Source organism: Ranitomeya variabilis, chromosome 4 (assembly GCF_051348905.1).
Source record: "Ranitomeya variabilis isolate aRanVar5 chromosome 4, aRanVar5.hap1, whole genome shotgun sequence".
NCBI lineage: Eukaryota > Metazoa > Chordata > Amphibia > Anura > Dendrobatidae > Ranitomeya > Ranitomeya variabilis.
In genome coordinates this window covers 405775323-405801473 of record NC_135235.1, presented here as the reverse complement: position 1 = coordinate 405801473, position 26151 = coordinate 405775323, and the positions used below count along the sequence as shown (strand labels likewise).

Sequence of the window (26151 nt, the reverse complement as noted above, 5' to 3'; positions counted from 1 at the left end):
CTGGGAAAATTGCTCATACAGCAATGCCATAAAGTGAGACTAGGGACTTTTTTTTACAGCGGCGGAGGAATACCTTCCTCCGTCATTGTGTTTCTGGAGCCACTAGAGAGCGGTTGCAACAGCTCTTGCTGCCGTTCTCTATGGGAGATCGTCGTGGGACACTCGTGGATTTCTGCGGACAGGGAGTATATTGGTTGTTTGTTTTTTTCATATTTTTTCCAGATGACACTGGCTTCGGGGATCAAAATGACAAGTAATAGTGAGTATGTAATCTATGCTTAATGTGCTGTATGTCTATATGTATGTCATGTATGTAATGTATGAATGTATTGTATGTAGTATGTATGTATGTATGTAGTATGTATGTATCATGTATGTATGTAGCATGTATGTGGCATGTATGTAGTATGTATGTATGTAGCATGTATGTATGTATGTAGCATGTATGTAGCATGTATGTATGTAGTATGTATGTAGCATGTATGTAGCATGTATGTATGTATGTATGTATGTAGTATTTATGTAGCATGTATGTATGTAGCATGTATGTTACATGTATGTATGTATGTAGTATGTATGTAGCATGTATGTATGTATGTAGTATGTATGTAGCATGTATGTAGCATGTATGTATGTAGCATGTATGTAGCATGTATGTATGTAGCATGTATGTAGCATGTATGTATGTAGTATGTATGTAGCATGTAGTATGTATGTAGTATGTATGTAGCATGTATGTATGTATGTATGTATGTAGTATGTATGTAACATGTATGTATGTAGTATGTATGGCATGTATGTATGTAGTATGTATGTAGCATGTATGTATGTAGCATGTATGTAGTATGTATGTATGTATGTAGCATGTATGTAGCATGTATGAATGTAGTATGTATGTAGCATGTATGTATGTAGTATGTATATAGCATGTATGTATGTAGCATGTATGTATGTATGTAGTATGTATGTAGCATGAATGTATGTATGTATGTATGTAGTATGTATGTAGCATGTATGTATGTAGCATGTATGTAGCATGTATGTATGCATGTATGTAGCATGTATGTAGCATGTATGTAGTATGTATGTATGTAGTATGTATGTAGCATGTATGTAGCATGTATGTATGTATGTAGTATGTATCATGTATGTAGCATGTATGTATGTATGCAGTATGTATGTAGCATGTATGTAGTATGTATGTATGTAGTATGTATGTAGCATGTATGTATGTAGTATGTATGTAGCATGTATGTATGTAGTATGTATGTAGTATGAATGTAGCATGTAGTATGTATGTAGTATGTATGTAGCATGTATGTATGTAGCATGTAGGGAGTATTTTTTTTTTTCATTCAACACATTAGCCGGATGATGGGACTACTACTGTAACATCATTGGCTAATGTGTCAATCACTGTCAGTGTAGCAGGCATCGTCCGATGGGACTTGTAGTCCCATCGGACGATGCCCGCACTGAGACACCCCGCATGCTGCAGAGACCCCCCCACGCCGCAGAGACACCCCGCACACCGCACAGAGACTCCCCACACGCCGCAGAGACTCCCCGCACGCCGCACAGAGACCCCCACACGCCGCACAGAGACCTCCACATGCCGCACAGAGACCCCCGCATGCCGCACAGAGACACGCCGCACAGAGACACCCTGCACAGAGACCCACCGCACGCTGCATAGAGCCCTGGCACACACGCAGAGAGCCTCGCGGTCACGCACAGACACCACCCGCACACGCACACACGCAGTCTCCACCCACGCACCGCCCACACACCGCCGACACTTCATTTTACTGCATAATTTCACTATAGGCCCTTCCGATTCCAATTTCCGATATCGCAAAAATATCGGAACTCGGTATCGGAATTCCGATACAGCGAATATCGGCCGATACCCGATATTTGCAGTATCGGAATGCTCAACACTACTAGCAGTTTGTCTGGTACCATGAGCCTCTCTCAATTGCTGTAAGCCACCCTCCCATGAGGGAGATATTGTTATGCCTTCCGCATCCTCCTCTGCTTCTGCATCTTCCTCTGGGTTCACCACCTCCTCAGGCAGACTATTTAAAGTTTGATCCAGCATGTAGATGACTGAAATCTTAGCAGTCTTTTCAAAACTGTGCAGAAGGGTGCAAAGGTCTTCATCTGTGCCCACTCTAAAAGCGTGATTTGCACCACGTTATTTGCCCAGGTTATGCAAATAATAATAATTTAATAATAATAATTTTATTTATATAGCGCCAACATATTCCGCAGCGCATTACAAATTATAGAGGGGATTTGTACAGACAATAGACATTACAGCGTAACAAAAACACAGTTCAAAATAGATACCAAGAGGAGTGAGGGCCCTGCTCGCAAGCTTACAATCTATAGGAAAAAGGGAGACATGAGAGGTGGATGGTAACAATTGCTTTCGTTGTTTTGACCAGCCATAGTGTAATGATTGGGTGTTCATGTAAAGCTGCATGAACCAGTTAACAGCGTAAGTATGTAACAGTACAGACACAGAGGGCTATTAACTGCATGAAGTGTATGAGAAAATGACGTCAGGAATCTGATTATTATTTTTTTTTTAATGGGCCACACAGGGATAGTTAGGTTGAGGCAGTAGGCCAGTCTGAACAAATACGTTTTTTAGGGCACGCTTAAAACTGTGGGGATTGGGGATTAATCATATTAACCAGGGTAGTGCATTCTAAAGAATTGGCGAAGCAAGTGAAAAGTCTTGGAGACGGGAGTGGGAGCTTCTGATTATTGACGATGCTAATCTCAGGTCATTAGCAGAACAGAGAGCACGGGTAGGGTGGTAGACTGAGACCAGGGAGGAGATGTAGGGTGGTGCTGAGCCATGGAGTGCTTTGTAGATGAGGTTAATAGTTTTGTACTGGATTCTGGAGTGGATGGGTAACCAGTGTAATGACTGGCACAAGGTAGAGGCATCGTTGTAACGGTTTGTGAGGAATATAATCCTGGCAGCAGCATTCAGGATAGATTGGAGTGGAGAGAGTTTGGTAAGAGGGAGGTCGATTAAAAGAGAGTTACGATATGTTGCAAAATTACATACTGTACAAGGGCTTGTTGCTGCTGCCACAGTCACTGCAACATGTGCAGAGTGTAATTCCACCGTGTTGGAAGATCGCAAATCAAACAGTTAACTGGTACGCCGAAAGACCTCTGTAGCGATGCAAGTCTTTGACCTGTGGGGTGCTATCGTTGGAAGTAAGCACACAGCGATCGTGCTTTCTGCAGTGGCGCATCCAGGCCAGGAAAGTGGAGGAGAAATTTTGGTACCACCAAGTAGAAAACATGAGCCAGCTCTTAGCTTTCGCATGTGTAGGAGGAAACATTTTTTGTACATGGCCGCAGCTAAGGACCAGAGGGCTGGCTGCTGTGCTGAGAGAGAATCATAGAATCATGGAATGGTAGAGTTGGAAAGGACCTCCTGGGTCATCTGGTCCAACCCCCTGCTCAAAGCAGTTTTCACTAAATCATCCCAGACAGATGTCTGTCCAGCCTCTGTTTGAAGACTTCCATGAGGTTGGAGTACAGAGAACAGGACAAACTGCTAGACTGTGAGTGAGGTGCAGGAGGAGATGTTAAGGTGGATTGAAAAAGATGTGTTGTGCTGGTTGCACAAAAACAGCAGTCATGTCCACTTCTGTAACAGCTGATGGGTTCTAACTCACCACGACTATAGTGGGTAAACAAGTGGAGTTTCTGTCGCTGGAGACCAGTGTGAGAAGACTTGGCATGGTGACGGAGGAGGAAGAAGCAGCAGATGTGGTTAATGGGACGGCCAGTTGTTGGCGAGGCCCGCTATTCGGCATTTTAGCGCAGTGAGATTCCCACACCAAGGCATGTTGCTCACGCATGTGCTGGTTCATGCATGTAGTTGTCGAATTATGGCAATTTTTGCCTGTACTGATTTTTTTTGTGTGCAAATTTGGCAAACGTGAGTTGGGTCATCCTTTGCGGTCTCAAAAAAGGTCCAGTGGTACAGACTCTTGGCTAGTGAGACTGGACCATGTGCTTTACAGCCCCAGAACGTACCCTGTACCGAACATCAGTGTTGGAAGTAACAACCTGGTTTACATGCTCCTCTTAAGTCCGTGTAAGTCCACTTCTGGATTGTGGTCTGTATCCAGTCTTCAGTGCTTGACCTGCGATGGTTGTCTATCAGGCCAGGATGGCTGAGGGCTGGGCCTAGGGTCTTGCCTGGAGTTTTCTGGTTCATGGGTCTTGGCAGGCACAAGACTAGGCCTCATGTCTTGACCGGCATAGTCTGGTTCATGGGCCTTGACTGGCATAGGGCTAGGCCTCAGATCTTCAGCAACGTAGGGTGGTTCACGGGTTTTGACTGGCGACCTCTGTACCTTGTTCACTGGTTCATGATGGCCCTCTGGTCTATGCCTCCCAGCACGTACCAGTGACTCGGCAGTGGCATCCCTCTCAGCACATGTCCTGCTGGTGTCATTTATTGGCACCAACTCTCTTCCCGCCGTGCCACTCCAACCTTTTATATCAGGTAGCTGCATTACATTTGTCACCTGGCCTGGTGCTCTTTTCACTCCCATCCTTCCCGCGACAATTCCCTCTTCATTTAGTTCCACAGGGTTATATTTGATTAGTAGATGGCAGTCTCCGGTCACAAATGCCACACAGCACTGGGGAATCTCATCTTTCAAGGCACACCCCCTTGCATTACATCTACAGAGTAGTTCCTTCTCTTCTGCTCTGCTCTGTTGACCAGGCGTCACCACCAACATCATGTTGATTGACAGCCAGCTCCCCACTGTGTTAGGCTGAGCCACATGTCAATCAACAGCGATGACGTCCAATCAGCAGAGCATTGTCAAGAGAAGAAGCTGCTCTGTCGACATGAAGTCACTAGATGTAGGAGAATTGTTGCCAGGAGTAATCTGTGTGCCGGGAGAAATCACCTTACAGCAGAACAGTGCTTAGCTCCATAGAAAAAAACCTTAAGGATATGTTTCCACGGTCAGAAATGTCTCAGTATTTGCTCAGGATTAGCTAAAATCTGCACCAAATCTGCAGCTGTGGTCACCTGAGGTTTTTTATTCATTTTTTACATGCGTTTTTGATGCATTTTTTTCCGCATGTGTTTTTGATGCACTTTTTGATTGCATGCTTATTTTTTGTCAATTGAAATAAAGCTAATTGAAAGTTGGCTTCTGGGAAGGAAAAAAAAGTGATTTCCTGTTTGCAGATATATTGGCACATCTTCCCACGGTCAGTAAACGCTGTGGCATCGTACATCTGCAGCATCCAACCCACAGCATCCAGCTGTTACAGCATAGTGGATGGGATTTCAAGAAATCCTATGCCCCCCATGTATGCACCAATGCCCGTGGCTCACCCGCAGAGACGGACATGCAGCGCGTCTTTCCAGACCGCTGCATGTCAATTTATGTAGTGGAGATGTTCCGTCTCCACTGTGTAAATAACCCATACACTTTCATTAGATGTGGCAAAAAACGCATTATCTTCCTAGTCACATGCGTATTAAGTGCGGTAACGCAGCTTACTATGCATGTGTACTAATTTACATAATGGTGAATCTTGTGACGCAGCCAGACGTACATGACACAAGTGGCGGAAAGCACAGAGAGAGTTCCCCTCCTTTTTAATAAATAAATAATAATTTAAAAAAATAGCATGGGGTCAACCTATATATGTTAACCAGCCAGAGTAAAGCAGACTACTGGGACTGGTATTTCAGGCTGATATGGATCCAATATCCATGAACCTTATCAGTCTGATAATACCAGGCCGCAGCAGTCTACTTACCTTGGATGGTTAGCAAAAATAGTGGGATCCCCTCCAAAAAAAACGGCATGGGGTCCCCCTATTTTTGTTAACCAGCCAAGGAAAAAGCAGACAGCTGCGGCCTGGTATTCTCAGGCTGGCGAGGCCCATGGATTTTGGTCCTCACTAGCCTAAAAGTAGCAGCCCGCAGCTGCCCCACAATTGGCGCATCCAAAGATGCGCCAATTGTGGCACTTTACCTGGCTCTTCCCACTTGCCCTGTAGTGGTGGCAAGTGGGGTAATATTTGTGGGTTTGATGTCACCTTTGTATTGTCTGGTGACATCAAGCCCACGGATTAGTAATGGAGAGGCTTCTATAAGACACCTATCCATTACTAGTCCTATAGTTATATGGTCAATAAAGACACAGCCAGAATAAAGTTTTTTAATAATATTAATTAACCATTAGTAATGAGCAAGTATACTCGTTGCTCGGGTTTTCCCAAGCACGCTTGGGTGGTCTCCAAGTATTTGAAACTGCTTGGAGATTTAGTTTTTGTTGACTCAGCTGCATGATTTACGGCTGCTAGCCAGCCTGAGTACATGTGGAGGTTGCCTGCTTGCTAGGTAATCCCAACATGTAATCAAGCTGTCTATTAGCTGTAAATCATGCAGCTGAGGCAATGAAAACTAAACCTCCGAGCACTCACAAATACTCGGAGATCACCGGAGCATGCTCGGGAAAACCCGAGCAACAAGTATACTCGCTCATAACTATTAACCATACTTACCGCATCGCTTAATCCCCAACGTCCTCGATCTCCTGCAAAAAAAATAAAATAAACCAACACAAATACTCCCTTTCCGACGTAGTCCAATTACCGAGTGTCCCACTACGAGTCCAGCTCTGCAACATCTGGATGCCTTTGGCTGAACAGTGGCAATATGCCCCAATCAAGCCTGATATCCAGACACAGCAGAGCTTGTAGATGACCACAGGAGATTACATAGTTATTAAGGTTGAAGGAAGACTTTAAGTCCATCTAATTCAACCCAAAGCCTAACCTAACATGCCCTAACATGTTGATCCAGAGGAAGGCAAAAAAAACCCATGTAGCAAAGAGTAACTACACATTGGGGAAAAAAATTCCTTCCCGACTCCACATACGGCAATCAGACTAGTTCCCTGGATCAACGCCTTATCAAGGAATCTAGTGTATATATCCTGTAACATTATACTTTTCCAGAAAGGTATCCAGCCCCTTCTTAAATTTAATTAATGAATCACTCATTACAACATCATACGGCAGAGAGTTCCATAGTCTCACTGCTCTTACAGTAAAGAATCCGCGTCTGTTATTATGCTTAAACCTTCTTTCCTCCAGACGTAGAGGATGCCCCCTTGTCCCTGTCTCAGGTCTATGATTAAAAAGATCATCAGAAAGGTCTTTGTACTGTCCCCTCATGTATTTATACATTAAAATAAGATCACCCTTTAGTCTTCGTTTTTCAGAACTAAATAGCCCCAAGTGTAATAACCTATCTTGGTATTGCAGACCCCCCAGTCCTCTAATAACCTTGGTCACTCTTCTCTGCACCCGCTCCAGTTCAGCTATGTCTTTCTTATACACCAGAGACCAGAACTGTACACAGTATTCTAAGTGTGGTCGAACTAGTGACTTGTATAGAGGTAAAATTATGTTCTCCTCATGAGCATCTATGCCTCTTTTAATACATCCCATTATTTTATTTGCCTTTGTGGCAGCTGCCTGACACTGGCCACTGAATATGAGTTTGTCATCCACCCATACACCCAGGTCTTTTTCATTGACGGTTTTGCCCAGAGTTTTAGAATTAAGCACATAGTTATACATCTTATTACTTCTACCCAAGTGCATGACCTTACATTTATCCCCATTAAAGCTCATTTGCCATTTATCAGCCCAAGCTTCTAGTTTACAAAAGTCATCCTGTAATATAAAATTGTCCTCCCCTGTATTGATTACCCTGCAGAGTTTAGTGTCATCTGCAAATTTTGAAATTCTACTCTGAATGCCCCCTACAAGGTCATTAATAAATATGTTAAAAAGAAGAGGGCCCAATACTGACCCCTGTGGTACCCCACTGCTAACCGCGACCCAGTCCGAGTGTGCTCCATTAATAACCACCCTTTGTTTCCTATCCCTGAGCCAGCTCTCAACCCACTTACACATATTTTCCCCTATCCCCATTGCTCTCATTTTATGTAACAACCTTTTTGTGTGGCACCGTATCAAAAGCTTTGGAAAAGTCCATATACACTATGTCCACTGGGTTCCCTTGGTCCAGTCCGGAACTTACCTCTTCATAGAAGCTGATCAAATTAGTCTGACATGAACGGTCCCTAGTAAACCCGTGCTGATACTGGGTCATAAGGTTATTCCTCTTCAGATACTCCAGTATAGTATCCCTTAGAATGCCCTCCAGGATTTTACCCACAGTAGAGGTTAAGCTTACTGGCCTATAATTACCGAGTTCAGTTTTTGCCCCTTTTTTGAATATTGGCACCACATTTGCTATACGCCAGTCCTGTGGTACAGACCCTGTTATTATGGAGTCTTTAAAGATTAAAAATAATGGTCTATCAATGACTGTACTTAGTTCCTGCAGTACTCGGGGGTGTATCCCATCCAGGCCCGGAGATTTGTCAATTTTAGTTATTTTTAGACGCCGCTGTACTTCCTGCTGGGTTAAGCAGGTAACTGTTGTGATCCTAATGGCAGAGGATCTCAGGGTCTTCAGCGAAGTCTGCAAACATAAAAACTAGCTCTTAGGGAGGTGGTAACTGAGCTGACCACATACCTGACCCTAGCCCACAACTAATAGCAGCCGGGGAACCTACCTACGTTGGTTCTAGACGTCTCGCGCCAGCCGGAGATCTAGCTAACCCTTTCAGAGAAAATACAGACCTCACTTGCCTCAAGAGAAAGGTACCCCAAAGTAGATACAGGCCCCCAACAAATAATAACGGTGAGGTAAGAGGAAAGGACAAATGTAAGTATGAACTAGATTCAGCAAAGAGAGGCCCACTAAATAATAGCAGAAATATAGAAAGCGGACTTATGTGGTCAGCGAAAAACCCTACAAAAATATCCACGCTGAATATCCAAGAACCCCCGTACCGACTAACGGTATGGGGGGAGAATATCAGCCCCCTTAGAGCTTCCAGCAAAATCAGGAATCACATTATGAACAAGCTGGACAAAAAACAGAATAATACAAATAAACAAAAACAAGAAAGCAGGACTTAGCTTATTGTTGCAAAAATCAGGACCAGTAGACAAGAGCAACCAGACAAGGACTGATTACATAGATGCCAGGCAATGGACTAAGACTCCAGGAAGTTTAAATAGGAACACCCAGAGTCTTAACGAACCAGGTGACGACCAACCTGGGGAAAGAGTATCCAAGAGCCATACCGCGAGTGACCACAAGAGGGAGCCAAAAAGTATAGTTCATAACAGTACCCCCCCTTTAAGGAGGGGTCACCGAACCCTCACTACGACCACCAGGGCGATCAGGATGGGCAGCGTGAAAGGCACGAACCAAATCGGCCGCATGAACATCAGAGGCAACCACCCAGGAATTATCCTCCTGACCATAGCCCTTCCATTTGACCAGATACTGAAGCCTCCGTCTAGAGAGACGAGAATCCAAGATCTTCTCCACCACATACTCCAACTCGCCCTCAACCAAGACTGGAGCAGGAGGGTCAACAGCAGGAACCACAGGCACAATGTACCGCCGCAACAAAGACCTATGGAACACATTGTGAATGGCAAACGACACAGGAAGATCCAAACGAAAAGACACCGGATTAAGGACCTCCAAAATTCTATAAGGACCAATAAAGCGAGGCTTAAACTTAGGAGAGGAGACCTTCAGAGGGACAAACCGAGAAGACAACCAAACCAAATCCCCAACACGAAGTCGGGGACCCACACCGCGGCGGCGGTTGGCAAAACGCTGAGCCTTCTCCTGTGACAACTTCAAGTTGTCCACCACATGATTCCAAGTCCGCTGCAACCTATCAACCACGGAATCCACCCCAGGACAGTCAGAAGGCTCAACATGACCCGAGGAGAAACGAGGATGAAAACCAGAGTTGCAGAAAAATGGCGAAACCAAAGTAGCGGAACTAGCCCGATTATTGAGGGCAAACTCAGCCAATGGCAAGAAGGTCACCCAATCATCCTGATCCGCAGAAACAAAACATCTCAAATAAGCCTCCAGCGTCTGATTAGTTCGCTCCGTTTGGCCATTAGTCTGAGGATGAAAGGCAGACGAGAACGACAGATCAATGCCCATCTTAGCACAAAAAGATCGCCAGAATCTGGACACAAACTGGGATCCTCTGTCAGACACGATGTTCTCAGGAATGCCGTGCAAACGAACCACATTCTGAAAAAAAAAAGGAACCAGATCGGAAGAGGAAGGCAACTTAGGCAAGGGCACCAAATGGACCATCTTGGAAAAACGATCACACACCACCCAGATGACAGACATTCCCTGAGACACCGGAAGATCTGAAATGAAATCCATGGAAATGTGTGTCCAAGGCCTCTTCGGGACGGGCTAGGGCAAAAGCAACCCGCTGGCACGAGAACAGCAAGGCTTAGCCCGAGCACAAGTCCCACAGGACTGCACAAAAGAACGCACATCCCGTGACAAGGAAGGCCACCAAAAGGACCTAGCCACCAAGTCTCTGGTACCAAAAATCCCAGGATGCCCTGCCAACACCGAGGAATGAACCTCGGAAATAACTCTGCTGGTCCATTTATCAGGAACAAACAGTCTATCAGGTGGACAAGAGTCAGGTCTACCAGCCTGAAATCTCTGCAACACACGTCGCAAATCAGGAGAAATGGCCGACAAAATCACTCCCTCTTTAAGAATACCAGCCGGCTCTGAGACTCCAGGAGAGTCAGGCACAAAGCTCCTAGAGAGAGCATCAGCCTTCACATTTTTCGAACCAGGCAGGTATGAGACCACAAAGTCAAAACGGGAGAAAAACAATGACCAACGAGCCTGTCTAGGATTCAGGCGTTTAGCAGACTCGAGATACATCAGATTTTTGTGATCAGTCAAGACCACCACACGATGCTTAGCTCCCTCGAGCCAATGACGCCACTCCTCAAATGCCCACTTCATGGCCAACAGCTCCCGATTACCAACATCATAGTTCCGCTCAGCCGGCGAAAACTTCCTGGAAAAGAAAGCACATGGTTTCATCATAGAGCAACCAGAGCCTCTCTGCGACAAAACAGCTCCTGCACCGATCTCAGAAGCATCCACTTCAACCTGAAAGGGAAGTGAGACATCAGGCTGGCACAAAACAGGCGCCGAAGTAAACCGGCGCTTCAGCTCCCGGAAGGCCTCAATGGCCGCAGGAGCCCAATTAGCGACATCAGAACCTTTCTTGGTCATATCCGTCAGAGGTTTAACAACGCTAGAAAAGTTAGCAATAAAACGACGGTAGAAATTAGCAAAACCCAAAAACTTCTGAAGACTCTTAACAGACGTGGGTTGAGTCCAATCATGAATAGCTCGGACCTTGACTGGGTCCATCTCCACAGCAGAAGGGGAAAAAATAAAACCCAAAAAAGAAACCTTCTGCACTCCAAAGAGACACTTTGAGCCCTTCACAAACAAAGCATTATCACGCAAAACCTGAAACACCATCCTGACCTGCTTTACATGAGAATCCCAATCATCAGAAAAAACTAAAATGTCATCCAGATAAACAATCATAAATTTATCCAGATACTTCCGGAAGATGTCATGCATAAAGGATTGAAACACTGAAGGAGCATTAGAGAGCCCAAAAGGCATCACCAAGTACTCAAAATGACCTTCGGGCGTATTAAATGCAGTTTTCCATTCATCTCCCTGCCTAATGCGCACAAGGTTGTACGCACCACGAAGATCTATCTTGGTGAACCAACAGGCACCGTTAATCCGAGCAAACAAGTCCGACAATAGTGGCAAAGGGAATTGAAATTTAACCGTGATTTTATTCAGAAGCCGATAGTCTATACAAGGTCTCAAAGATCCGTCTTTCTTGGCCACAAAAAAGAATCCCGCACCAAGAGGGGAAGAGGATGGATGAATATGTCCTTTCTCCAAAGACTCCTTTATATAAGAACGCATCGCGGCATGTTCAGGTACCGACAGATTAAATAATTGTCCCTTAGGAAACTTACTACCAGGAATCAAATCTATAGCGCAGTCACAGTCCCTATGAGGAGGAAGAGCACTGGACCTGGACTCACTGAACACATCCTGATAGTCAAGCAAATACTCAGGAACTTCTGAAGGAGTGGAGGAAGCAATAGACACCGACGGGGAATCGCAATGAATTCCCTGACAACCCCAACTTGACACAGACATAGCCCTCCAATCCAGAACAGGATTATGAGCCTGTAACCATGGCAGACCCAAAACGACCAAATCATGCATCTTATGCAGAACAAGAAAACGAATCACCTCCCGATGTTCAGGAGTCATGCACATGGTCACTTGTGTCCAATACTGCGGTTTATTCTCCGCCAATGGCGTAGCATCAATTCCTCTAAGAGGAATAGGATTTTCTAAAGGCTCCAGGACAAAACCACAGCGCCTGGCAAACGACAAGTCCATAAGACTCAGGGCAGCGCCTGAATCCACAAACGCCATAACAGGGTAGGAAGACAATGAGCAAATTAAAGTCACAGACAAAATAAATTTAGGCTGCAAGTTACCAACGGCGACAGGACTAACAAACTTTGTTAGGCGTTTAGAGCATGCTGATATAACATGTGTAGAGTCACCACAGTAAAAACACAACCCATTCTGACGTCTATGATTTTGTCGTTCAGTTCTAGTCTGAATTCTATCACATTGCATTAAATCAGGCGTCTGTTCAGACAACACCGCCAAAGGATTAGCGGATTTGCGCTCCCGCAAACGCCGATCAATCTGAATGGCCAGCGTCATAGAATCATTCAGACTTGTAGGAATGGGAAAGCCCACCATCACATTCTTAATGGTTTCAGAAAGGCCATTTCTGAAATTTGCGGCCAGAGCACACTCATTCCACTGAGTAAGCACGGACCATTTCCGAAATTTTTGGCAATACACTTCGGCTTCATCCTGGCCCTGAGAAATAGCCAGCAAAGCCTTCTCTGCCTGAATTTCAAGATTGGGCTCCTCATAAAGCAATCCGAGCGCCAGAAAAAACGCATCAATATTCGCCAATGCCGGATCTCCTGGCGCCAATGAGAAAGTCCAATCCTGAGGGTCGCCCCGCAAGAAGGAGATAACAATTTTAACTTGCTGAGCTGAGTCTCCAGACGAACGAGGTCTCAAAGATAGAAACAATTTACAATTATTCCTAAAATTGCTAAATTTAAATCGATCTCCAGAGAACAGCTCAGGAATAGGAATCTTAGGCTCTGACATAGGACTGCTAATAACAAAATCCTGAATGCCCTGCACACGAGCAGCAAGCTGATCCACACTAGTAATCAGAGTTTGCACATTCATGTCTGCAGCAGAGTTTCAAGCCATTCAGAGATAAAGGGGAAGGAAGAAAAAAAACAAAAAAAAACAACTCAGAACTTCTTTTTCTTTTAATCCCACTTCTGCAATGCATTAACTATTCAGTGGCCTGGCATACTGTTGTGATCCTAATGGCAGAGGATCTCAGGGTCTTCAGCGATGTCTGCAAACATAAAAACTAGCTCTTAGGGAGGTGGTAAGTGAGCTGACCACATACCTGATCCTAGCCCACAACTAATAGCAGCCGGGGAACGTACCTACGTTGGTTCTAGATGTCTCGCGCCAGCCGGAGATCTAGCTAACCCTTTCAGAGAAAATACAGACCTCACTTGCCTCAAGAGAAAGGTACCCCAAAGTAGATACAGGCCCCCAACAAATAATAACGGTGAGGTAAGAGGAAAGGACAAACGTAAGTATGAACTAGATTCAGCAAAGAGAGGCCCACTAAATAATAGCAGAAATATAGAAAGCGGACTTATGTGGTCAGCGAAAAACCCTACAAAAATATCCACACTGAATATCCAAGAACCCCCGTACCGACTATCGGTATGGGGGGAGAATATCAGCCCCCTTAGAGCTTCCAGCAAAATCAGGAATCACATTATGAACAAGCTGGACAAAAAACAGAATAATACAAATAAACAAAAACAAGAAAGCAGGACTTAGCTTATTGTTGCAAAAATCAGGACCAGTAGACAAGAGCAACCAGACAAGGACTGATTACATAGATGCCAGGCAATGGACTAAGACTCCAGGAAGTTTAAATAGGAACACCCAGAGTCTTAACGAACCAGGTGACGACCAACCTGGGGAAAGAGTATCCAAGAGCCATACCGCGAGTGACCACAAGAGGGAGCCAAAAAGTATAGTTCATAACAGGTAACATTTAATGGGGAATTTTTATCACTAGTCATTTTGTCTGCCATGGGATTTTCTTTTGTAAATACTGATGAAAAAAGTCATTTAGCATATTGGCTTTTTCCTCATCCTCATCCACCATTTCACCCAGACTATTTTTAAGGGGGCCAACACTGTCATTTTTTAGTTTCTTACTATTTATATAGTTAAAGAATATTTTGGGATTATTTTTACTCTCTCTGGCAATGAGTCTCTCTGTCTCAATCTTTGCTGCCTTGATTTGCTTTTTACAGAATTTATTTAATTTTCTGTATTTATTTAATGCCTCCTCACTACCTACTTCCTTTAATTCTCTAAATGCTTTCTTTTTGTCCCTTATTGCGCCCCTTACAGCTCTATTTAGCCATATTGGTTTCCTCCTATTTCTAGTATGTTTATTCCCATACGGTATATACTGTGCACAGGTCCTATCCAGGATGCTAATAAACGTCTTCCATTTTCTTTGTGTATTTTTTGTGTCTCAGGATATCGTCCTAGTTAATTGCACCAAGATCCTCTCTCATCCGTTGGAAATTTGCCCTCCTGAAGTTTAGTGTCCTTGTCACCCCCCTACTACCCATCTTATTAAAGGTTACATGAAAACGTATTATTTTGTGATCACTATTCCCCAAGTGACCCCCAACCCTTATATTTGATATGCGGTCTGGCCTGTTGGTTAATATTAGGTCTAGCAGTGCCCCCCTCCTTGTTGGGTCCTGAACCAGTTGTGAAAGGTAATTGTCTCTCATAGTTGTCAAAAACCGATTACCTTTGCTGGAACTGCAGGTTTCTGCTCCCCAATCTATTTCAGGGTAGTTGAAGTCCCCCATAATAATGACTTCTCCTTGAGTCGCAGCTTCATCTATTTGCTTTACGAGGATATTCTCCATTGCTTCCATTAGTTTTGGAGATTTATAACAAACCCCTATCAGTAATTTATTATTTTTTCCCCCTCCCCTTATCTCCACCCACAGGGACTCTACATTTTCATTACATTCACCTATATTATCACGCAGGATGGGTTTTAAGGAAGATTTTACATATAGACACACCCCTCCCCCTCGCTTATCTGTACGGTCATTTCTGAACAGGCTATAGCCCTGCAAGTTAACAGCCCAGTCATGGCTCTCATCCAGCCACGTCTCAGATATCCCCACCATGTCATAATTATGCTCCAACAACATTAGTTCTAATTCATCCATTTTGTTGGCGAGGCTTCTGGCATTAGTATACATGCACTTGATGTTCCTCTCTGTACCTCTATTCTTTCTTAAATTACTAACTGTTCTAACCCCACCCCCCATGCCACCGCCACCCCAAATTCCTTATTTGTGCCCAGGTCTCTATCTGCACTATCTTCCCCTCGTATAAAATGAATACCCTCCCCCCCAATCCCTAGTTTAAACAGTCCTCCAACCTTCTAACCATTTTCTCCCCCAGCACAGCTGCACCTTCCCCATTGAGGTGCAGCCCGTCCCTAGCGTAGAGCCTGTAGCCAACTGAGAAGTTGGCCCAGTTCTGCAGGAACCCAAACCCCTCCTTCCTACACCAATTCTTGAGCCACTTATTAACCTCCCTAATCTCCCGTTGCCTCTCTGGCGTGGCACGTGGTACAGGCAGTATTTCGGAAAATACCACGTTGGAGGTCCTTGCTTTCAGCTTGCAGACTAATTCCCTGAAATCATCTTTAAGGACCTTCCACCTACCTCTTACTTTGTCATTTGTGCCAATGTGCACCATGACCGCTGGGTCCTCACCAGCCCCTCCCAGTAATCTGTCCACCCGATCAGCAATGTGTCGGACTCGAGCGCCAGGTAGGCAGCACACCGTCCGACGATCCCTGTCTTTGTGACAGATTGCCCTATCTGTTCCCCTAATAATTGAGTCCCCCACTACCAGCACCTGTCTGGCCTGCCCTGCTCTCCTATTTCCCTCCTTACTGGAGCAGTCACTCCTCCGGCTTTCAGAGGACATGCCTGGCTGCAGCAGTGCTACCCCTGTACTGGCACCCCCCTCATCTGCCAACTTAGCAAACTTATTGGGGTGTGCCAGATCAGGACTAGCCTCCCTGGCACTCTTCCCTCTACCCCGCCTTCTATCTGTCATCCAGCTAACTGCCACACTGTCCTGCAGCTCCATCCTACCATCCCCCTCCTCATCTATCCCATTGAGCGTCTGCTCTGTGAGCAGAAGACTCGAAGACAGAAGATAACTCGGTCTCCGGCAGTCACCTGCACTGCAGTTCTCAAGATCAGCTGACCATGAGAACTTTGCTGGTGACTGGAAATAACCCTGGCGGTCACGTGCATGGCAGTTCTCGCGGTCAAGTGTCTCGCGAGAACTGCAGTGTACGCGAACTTCCGGCTGAAGCAAGGTAGGACATAATTTAAATTAGTACACATGCATAGTAAGCTGCGTTTCCGCACTTACTACGCATGTGACTATAAAGATGATGCGGTTTTACCTCATCTAGTGATAGTCTATGGGAAATTTATGCTGCGGACACTGAGCGTCTCCGCAACATAAATAGACATGCTGCAGTTTAGAAAGACGAAAGGCGCGCCGCATGTCTGTTTGCACAGGGAGCCGTGGACATCTTTTAATGCATAGTGGAGATGGGATTTCTTGAAATCCTCTCCACTATGCTGTAACTTCTTTTTTCTTTTCTTTTTTAATATTTATTTTATTTTCAAAAAGTAACACATAACAACAAAAACATAAATTAATTCCATTACAAATTATAATTACAAAAAAAAAAAAAAAAAAATTTAACAGCTATGTTAAGACAAATAATATTTGCTCACAGTCCAGGTTTGCCAAATCTTTGCTACCTTTTTTCTCCTAGTGAGAGACTGAGACAACATTTATTCATATTTACAGTTCACATTCAGCTTTTCGGTCAGCTCTTTTAGGGTTGGAGGAAAGGTCTCCTTCCATTTTCTAGCCAACAGTATCCGAGCCTCTATCAATATATGTGATATCAACCCTCTAATTTGTTTAGGAAATATTTCCAAACCGATGTGTAAAATCGCCATTGAGGGTGTAATTTGTGCCATTACCCCCGTAATCTCCATAATCAGCTTCAACACATCGCCCCAGAAGGATAAAAGCTTCGGGCACAAGTACCAGATATGTCTCTGGTTGCCTACTAGTCCACATCCTCGCCAACATAAATGGGAGGATTGCGGATTAAATTTTGCAATTCTCTCTGGGCATAGATACCATCTCATTTGAGTTTTCTTTAATTGTTCCACGTGATTTATACAGGATGACACTTTCTTAACCTCCTTTATGCTATTTCCCCATAGTTTTAATTCTAATACCTCCCCTAACTCTAGTTCCCATTTTTTCATATAGGGCAGTTTAATCTCTTCCACTGGATTAATTAAAGCTCTATAAAACACTGATATTCCTTTTATAATTGGACCTGATGTTACTATAAGTTTTCCCATCTTTCCCTCTCCCGTAGTACCAGAGTGTCTCGCTATTACAATTTTATTTAGAAAATTCCTAATTTGTAAATACTGGTAAAAATATTTTCGTATTCCAGTATATTTATTGGCCAATTGATCAAAAGGGATAACTCCAGTGATTTCCATTATGTCTGCTAAAGTTTGTATACTGTACCTGCCCCTCGCCATTGTTGGAGGTTTAAATAAGGAATATGGGGCTCAATGGCATATATTGATAATGTTTCACATGGTATCCCTAGCAGTGAGGGCAATAACAGTCTCCATATCCGGATTGCCGCCTGCATTGTTGGCAATAAGGGGGAGGTGGGTCCAGTTTGAATTAACTCTGTCTCTAGCGCCAGACGCGTGGAACCCTGTCTAGAATAAAATTTTTCTATCTGCATCCATCTGTGGTTTCCAGTCATCTGCCACCATTCTTTTAAACCCACTAATATTGAGGCTCTATGATATGCCATTAGATCCGGGACTCCCATCCCCCCTGCTTCCATAGGTAGATATAGTAACGCCCTTGCTACGCGTGGTTTCTTATATGCCCATATGTATTTACTAACTAATAGTTGTAGATCATAAATATATTTTTTTGGTATATTTAGGGGGAGGGTTCTGAAATAATACAAGATCTTTGGTAAGGCTATCATTTTGAAAGCATTAATACGGGCTATCCAAGAAGTGGTGATTTTATGCATATCTTCTAGTAAAATTTTAATTTGTATATGTAGATTTGTAAAGTTTACTTTTATTATCTGATCTGTAGTTGTCAACATTATCCCTAAGTACGGAATTACTTCTTTTAACCACTGAAATGAAAATAATTTCTTCATATCTTGTATGGACTCTATTGATATTGCCACCGGAAGAATTGATGATTTATTTAGGTTTAATTTATAGAACGATATCTCACTGAATTCCTTCAGCTCCTCTAAGACTGTCGATAGGGACTGTTTGATGTTCACACAAGAAATAATAATATCATCCGCATAAAGACTTATTTTATGAGCTTCCTTTCCTACCATTACCCCTGAAATTAAAGGCGAAATCCTAATCCTTTCCGCCAGTGGTTCCATACATAGGACAAAAATTATTGGGGACAGGGGGCAGCCCTGTCGCGTCCCGTTTGTTATTATTATTATTATTATTATTATTATTATTATTATTATTTATTGTTATAGCGCCATTTATTCCATGGCGCTTTACAAGTGAGGAGGGGTATACATAATAAAAACAAGTACAATAATCTTGAACAATACAAGTCATAACTGGTACAGTAAGAGAGAGGACCCTGCCCGCGAAGGCTCACAATCTACAAGGGATGGGTGAGGATACAGTAGGTGAGGGTAGAGCTGGTCATGCAGCGGTTTGGTCGATCGGTGGTTACTGCAGGTTGTAGGCTTGTCGGAAGAGGTGGGTCTTCAGATTCTTTTTGAAGGTTTCGATGGTGGGCGAGAGTCTGATGTGTTGTGGTAGAGGGTTCCAGAGTAGGGGTGATACGCGAGAGAAATCTTGTATACGATTGTGGGAAGAGGAGATAAGAGGGGAGTAGAGAAGGAGATCTTGTGAGGATCGGAGGTTGCATGTAGGAAAGTACCGGGAGATGAGGTCACAGATGTAAGGAGGAGACAGGTTGTGGATGGCTTTGTACGTCATGGTTAGGGTTTTGTACTGGAGTCTCTGGGCAATGGGGAGCCAGTGAAGGGATTGACAGAGGGGAGAGGCCGGAGAATAGCGGGGGGACAGGTGGATTAGTCGGGCAGCAGAGTTTAGAATAGATTGGAGGGGTGCGAGAGTGTTTGAGGGGAGGCCACAGAGCAGGAGGTTGCAGTAGTCAAGGCGAGAGATGATGAGGGCATGGACTAGGGTTTTTGCAGATTCTTGGTTGAGGAATGAACGGATTCGTGCAATATTTTTGAGTTGAAGTCGGCAGGAAGTGGAAAGGGCTTGGATATGTGGTTTGAAGGAGAGATCAGCGTCAAGGATAACCCCGAGGCAGCAAGCTTGTGGGACTGGGGAGAGTGGGCAGCCATTTACTGTAATGGATAGGTTCGTTGGGGGGGTCACGTGAGATGGGGGAAAGATGATGAATTCTGTTTTGTCCATGTTAAGTTTCAGAAATTTAGCGGAGAAGAAGGATGAAATAGTGGACAGACATTGAGGGATTCTGGTTAGTAGGGAGGTGATATCTGGTCCAGAGATGTAGATCTGTGTGTCATCAGCATAGAGGTGATACTGAAAGCCATGAGATTCTATGAGCTGTCCCAGGCCAAAGGTGTAAATGGAGAAGAGCAGGGGCCCAAGGACTGAACCTTGTGGGACTCCGACAGAGCGGGGGCGAGGTGAGGAAGTGGTGTGTGAGTGGGAGACGCTGAATGTCCGGTCTGTTAGGTATGATGAGATCCAGGATAGGGCCAAGTCTGTGATGCCAAGGGATGAGAGGGTCTGTAATAATAGGGAATGGTCCACTGTGTCAAAGGCAGCCGACAGGTCGAGGAGGAGGAGAACAGAGTAGTGTCGCTTGGTCTTGGCGGTTAAGAGGTCATTGGTGACCTTAGTTAGCGCAGTTTCAGTGGAATGGTGTGACCGGAAGCCAGATTGTAAGCGGTCAAAGAGGGAGCAAGAAGAGAGATGGGAGGACAGTTCAAGGTAGACGTGTTGTTCCAGTAGTTTTGAGGCATAGGGGAGAAGTGATATAGGGCGATAGCTAGATACAGAGGATGGGTCAAGAGAGGGCTTTTTGAGGATAGGTGTGATGGAGGCATGTTTAAAGCTTGAGGGGAAAACACCAGTTGTTAGTGATAGGTTGAAGAGATGGGTTAGGGTTGGGATGAAGATTGTGGTGAGGTTTGGGATGAGGTGGGATGGGAGCGGGTCAAGTGCACAGGTTGTGAGATGCGATCTTGAGAGTAGAGTGGCGAGTTGATCTTCTGTAATGGTGGAGTAGTTGGTTTTGGAGGTGGAGGGTAGGGAAGTTGGGAGGAAGGGCTCTGGGGCTTGTTGACCAAAACTGTCTCTGATGTTATCAATCTTCTGCTTGAAGAATGAGGCAAAGTCTTCAGCAGAGATAAGTGAGGAGGGAGGAGGTGCTGGGGGACGGAGGAGAGAATTGAAGGTGTTATGTAAAAAGGTTCCGATAGAGCGCCCGCCGTCCACACTCTCGCCGAAGGGGCCGCATATATAGCTAAAATAGCTGCGAGAATTGATCCTCCCAACCCAATTTTTTCCAGAACTGCCCGGACATAACCCCTGTCAAAGGCTTTCTCTGCGTCCAATGACAGGAATGCACTGGGGAGGCCAGACAGCTCCGCAATCCGAACTAGATCTATCATTCGGCGTATTCCATCTTTCGCCTCTCTACCCCTCACAAACCCTACCTGGTCTGGTGAGACCAGATCTGAAATGATCTGATTTAAACGCGAGGCTAACATTTTAGTAAAAATTTTTATATCGGTGTTCAAGAGAGCTATAGGTCTAAAATTTTCTGGGGTTGTGGGTGTTTTGCCGGGTTTCGGTAAAGTAATAATGGTAGCCTCCAAATTAACTTTCTCGATTGACCCCTCATCCCTCCACCTCGAAAATATTCTCAACATAAAAGGAACCAACTCCTCCTGAAAAATTTGGTAATAATAGTTAGGAAATCCATCCGGCCCAGGAGCGCTAGCCCTTTTAGATTGTTTTATGATCGAAATAATTTCTTCTTTTGTGAAGTGAGCGTTCAAATAGCTCAATTGCTCATCTGAAATCTTAGGGAGATTCACGGATCCGAGATAATTTTTTATTCCCTGCATCGAGGGTTGTGGGATCCCTGGGTCACTCCCCAGATTATACAACTCTATATAATATTTAACAAACTCTTCAGCTATTCCCATAGGATTTCTCATATAAGACCCATCTGACTTCAAAATATATTCAGTCCTATTTTTTATCTCTCTTTTTTTTATTCTTCGAGCAAGGAGGGCCCCCCCTTTATACCCTGCAGAATACCACTTCATTTTTAATTTACGCATGTTATGTGCATACGCAGACAGCATTGAATCTCGTAATTTAAATCTGATTAAATCTGATTTCAGCAGTGATTGAAGGAGTGACCGCCTTCCTGTTAATAGATTCTAAGATTTGCAATCTGCCCAGAAGCTCTCTTTTCTCCTTCTCCTTTCCTTGTTTCAGAATAGAAGCTTGTTGTAATAACACCCCCTTTATAACCGCTTTATGTGCCATCCACAATGTTTCATCATTAATCTCCCCATTGTCATTTTGGTCAAAATATTCCCTTACTGCAGAACCTACTATCGCAGATACCCTTTCATTCAGGAGCATTTCCTCATTCATGCGCCACCTGAATATGGGCGCTTGTTGGTAAGACAATGAGATCTTAAGATATATAGGAGCATGATCCGACCATGTTATCAGACCAATCCTTGCTTCCATACTCCTTAATAAAATGTTATCATCCACCAGGAAATAATCTATTCTACTGTATGTGTGGTGTCGGTGGGAGAAAAAAGTATAATCTCTTTCTGATGCTTGAACATATCTCCAATAATCATGATAGTGAAATTCGAGTGCTAATGGTCTCAACTCCCCTCGACTCCGCTCACCCCCTCGAGAGCTGTCCATCTCTCTACTCATAGGAAGATTAAAATCCCCACAAACTATTTTACCTCCTTTTCCCACTGCCTGTATTTTTTTAAATACCTTTCTAATAAATTTTCCTTGGCCCCTATTCGGAGCATATATTGTCGCTAATGTATAAATTATCCCATTTAAAGTACAGGACAAAATCAAAAATCTCCCTTCTGAGTCTACATATGTCTGTAACACTTCACATGCCACTGTATGTTTAATTATAATACAGACCCCACATTTTTTGGCCGTATTATTAGAAAAAAAAATATGTGGAAACTGATCATGGTGAAATCTCCTATTATCTATTTCAAGCAGATGTGTCTCCTGTAAACAAATTATTTCTGCTTGTGATTTTAACACCTCTGACCAAACCATGCTCCTTTTACTAGGGGAATTCATGCCTTTAACATTTAATGACATTATTTTTATACTCATTACAACATATATATATCTTCTGCTATAAAGTCCTCCTCCTCCTTACCCTAATCCTATTAAATACACTAATATCTGTAATATCCAACGCTATAAAACAAGCAGATATCTCCGTCTCTTTCAGACCCAAACTGCAAAAGAAAAGAAAAAAAAAAAAATTAAACAAAAAAAAGAACCGATGCTGTAACTTCTGTACGCAGCATCAAACCCGCAGCATTTACTGACCGTGGAAACATACCCTAAGTCACAGATAACTACTTTAATGATTGATTTGCTAAAGAATCAAGAGGTAAGACCTATCTAAGGCCGGCGTCACACTGGCGTTTTAAACGGCCGAGTGCAATGCGATAAAAATTCGCATTGCACTCGGACCAATGTTCAGCTATGGGGCAGCTCCCACCAGCCGACTTTTTGTCAGCCGTTTTCTTCGGTCCGAGACAATCACAGCATGCTGCGATTGTCTCGGACCGAGGAAAACTCTCGGCTCACTCACACCCATATGAGCCTATGGGTGCGAGTGAGACAGCGCACACCACTCGGATATCATCCGAGTGCTGTGCGTAATAAGCGGACCCCAGCAATGGAGGAGATGGAGAAATTAATTTCTCCACCTCCTCCGCAGCTGTGGTCCGATCCTCCCTGTGCGAGAGAATTGGAGCACAGACGCATGACACTCGGCTCCTGCTCTGCTGCGAGCAGGAGCCGAGAGTCATCAGCATATCGCATCCGATGATCTCGCATCGGATGCAATATGCTAGTGTGACGCCGGCCTAAAGAGCAGTGTGGTTAGCCATGTTGTCTTGCAGCAATAGAGTCCTGATTTCAATTCAATCAAGGATAAAATTCATGCAGTTTTCTTTGTGTTATACACAGGTGCCTAAAACTGCGCATGTTATAGTGAATTTATTGCTTACCAATATCCTGAAATTTGATTATTCGTGACACATTTTTGTACATCTTTTTTCTTCATGCAGTGACCTGCAATTTTCTAGCCTAAAGCCTGAAGAAGCCAACCTGGTCAATGAAGTCTGGGCACTTGGTGGGAATCCACTCAGTGAACGTTATATTACTCGGTGCATCCAGAATTTTCCCAGTGTTTGCACGAGAAGATTGGGTGTTGGGAAGCCTGTTTCTTGGATAACGAGTGACCAATCTGCAGAAATGCGTATGGGGTATACCGAAGAAAAATACAGGAATCAAGGAGTGTTTCGTACAATGATAATACAATTGGCACACAAATTAAATTTCAAGGGATGTCCGCTCTACTGCAGCGTGGCCCCAGACAATAAGAGCAGTCAAGCAGCTATGCTTGCCTCAGGATTTCCAATGGTTGGTAGATGGCGACGGTGGAATTTTAAACCCTCATGACTTTTTCTCTGTTTATTACTCATGTTAAATACTGTGAGAACATGAACACACATGGAGATGTTTAAATGTGTCTTATAATACTTTATCATGCACTATGTTCTATTAAATGGCCCACTTGCATTTAAATCGGACGAATGCAATCAGATTAAAAATTGTATTGCATTCGCACCAATATAATCCTTTGGTTCTGTTCTCAATTGCGTTTTTTTTTTCTGCTACAATCGGATTGTGATCAGACAGGAAAAAAATCACAGCAGTCCATCATTGCATGCTTAACTCGGATCGCATGCATCCATACAAGTCTAAGGCCGGCGTCACACTAGCGAGTTATACGGACGTATGAGAGGTGCTGAAAATACGGATTGCACACGGTACAATGATTCTCTATGGCCCTGCTCCTATCTGCCATATTTTACTGATCCGTATTATACGGTCTTCTACTGCCGTAGAAAATCGCAGCATACTGCGTTTGTCACCGTATTGGGCAAAAAAAATCGCCAATGAAAGTCTATGGGAGCGAGAAAAATACGGATTACACACGGACCAGCAGTGTGACTTGCGAGAAATACGCAGCGGTGTTCTATAGAAAAGCCGGTAATTCAATTGCCGGCTTTTGCTATCTCCTTCACAAACCCGACAGGATATGAGACACGGTTTACATACAGTAAACCATCTCATATCCCTTTTTTTTTGCATATTCCACACTACTAATGTTAGTAGTGTGTATATGCAAAATTTGGGACCTCTAGCTATTAAATTAAAGGGTTAAATCGCAGAAAAAATTGGTTTGGGCTCCCACGCAATTTTCTCCACCAGAGTGGTAAAGCCAGTGACTGAGGGCAGATATTAATAGCCTAGAGAGGGTCCATGGTTATTGGCCCCCCTGGCTTAAAACATCTGCCCCCAGCCACCCCAGAAAAGGCACATCTGGAAGATGAGCCTATTCTGGCACTTGGCCACTCTCTTCCCACTCCCGTGTAGCGGTGGGATATGGGGTAATGAAGGGTTAATGTCACCTTCCTATTGTAAGGTGACATTAAGCCAGATTAATAATGGAGAGGCGTCAATTATGACACTTATCCATTATTAATCCAATAGTACGAAATGGTTAATAAAACACACACACATTATTACAAAGTACTTTAATGAAATAAAGACACAGGGTGTTTTAATATTTTATTATACTCTTAATCCACCTGAAGACCCTCGTTCTGTAAAAAAGGAAAAATAAAAAATCAACAATATCCCATACCTTCCGCCATTCTGGAACGTCCCATGATGTAAATCCATCTCAAGGGGTTAAATAATTTTACACCCAGGAGCTCTGCTAAAGCATCTGTGTTTGTGGTTGTAAAAAGACAGGGAATTAATGAAATGCAGGGGAATGTCCTGTAGTTACCTTGAGTCACGGTGAGGCGCCCTCTGCTGGATGTCCTCATATGAACTCGAGCCTGGGAAAAATTCCAACGCTCGAGTTCATATGAAAACGGACCGTATTTTCATACACTGTGTGACGCTGGCCTATGGGTGCATGTGAAACATCGCACTGAACTCGAATTTAATCCGAGTGCAGTGCGATTCACGCCGACGCTGGCAGCAGAGAAGATGGAGAAATTAATTTCTCTGTCTCCTCTGCAGCTGTGCTCTGATTTTATCATGCTAGAGGATCAGAGCAGACAGCAATGATAGGCGGCTCCCACTCGCAGCAGAGCAGGAGCCGAGTGCATTAGCATTTCACATTAATAATAATCTAATATATAATTGCCTAGAATACTACTTCCTGCAATTTGTGCCAACTTCCGTGGCTTTGTCCGGAGCTAATGTTCGGAGCTAATGTCCGGAGCTAATGTCCGGAGCTAATGTCCGGAGCTAATGTCCGGAGATTAATTGCCTAGAATACTACTTCCTGCAATTTGTGCCAACTTCCGTGGCTTTGTCCGGAGATAATGTCCGGAGATAATGTCCGGAGCTAATGTCCGGAGCTAATGTCCGGAGCTA

The 26151-nt window shown here is 44.0% G+C and overlaps 1 protein-coding gene across 1 annotated transcript in view; it reads left to right on the top strand.

The window, feature by feature from the left end:
- Window positions 1-25457, top strand: part of LOC143764960 (glycine N-acyltransferase-like) — a 210773-nt gene extending 185316 nt beyond the window's left edge. The window contains exon 6 of the mRNA XM_077251111.1: window positions 23760-25457. Within this exon, the coding sequence (XP_077107226.1) occupies window positions 23760-24153 (394 nt within the window). The 3' untranslated portion in view covers window positions 24154-25457. The remainder of the gene's footprint in view (window positions 1-23759) is intronic.
- Window positions 25458-26151: the final 694 nt, after the last annotated feature.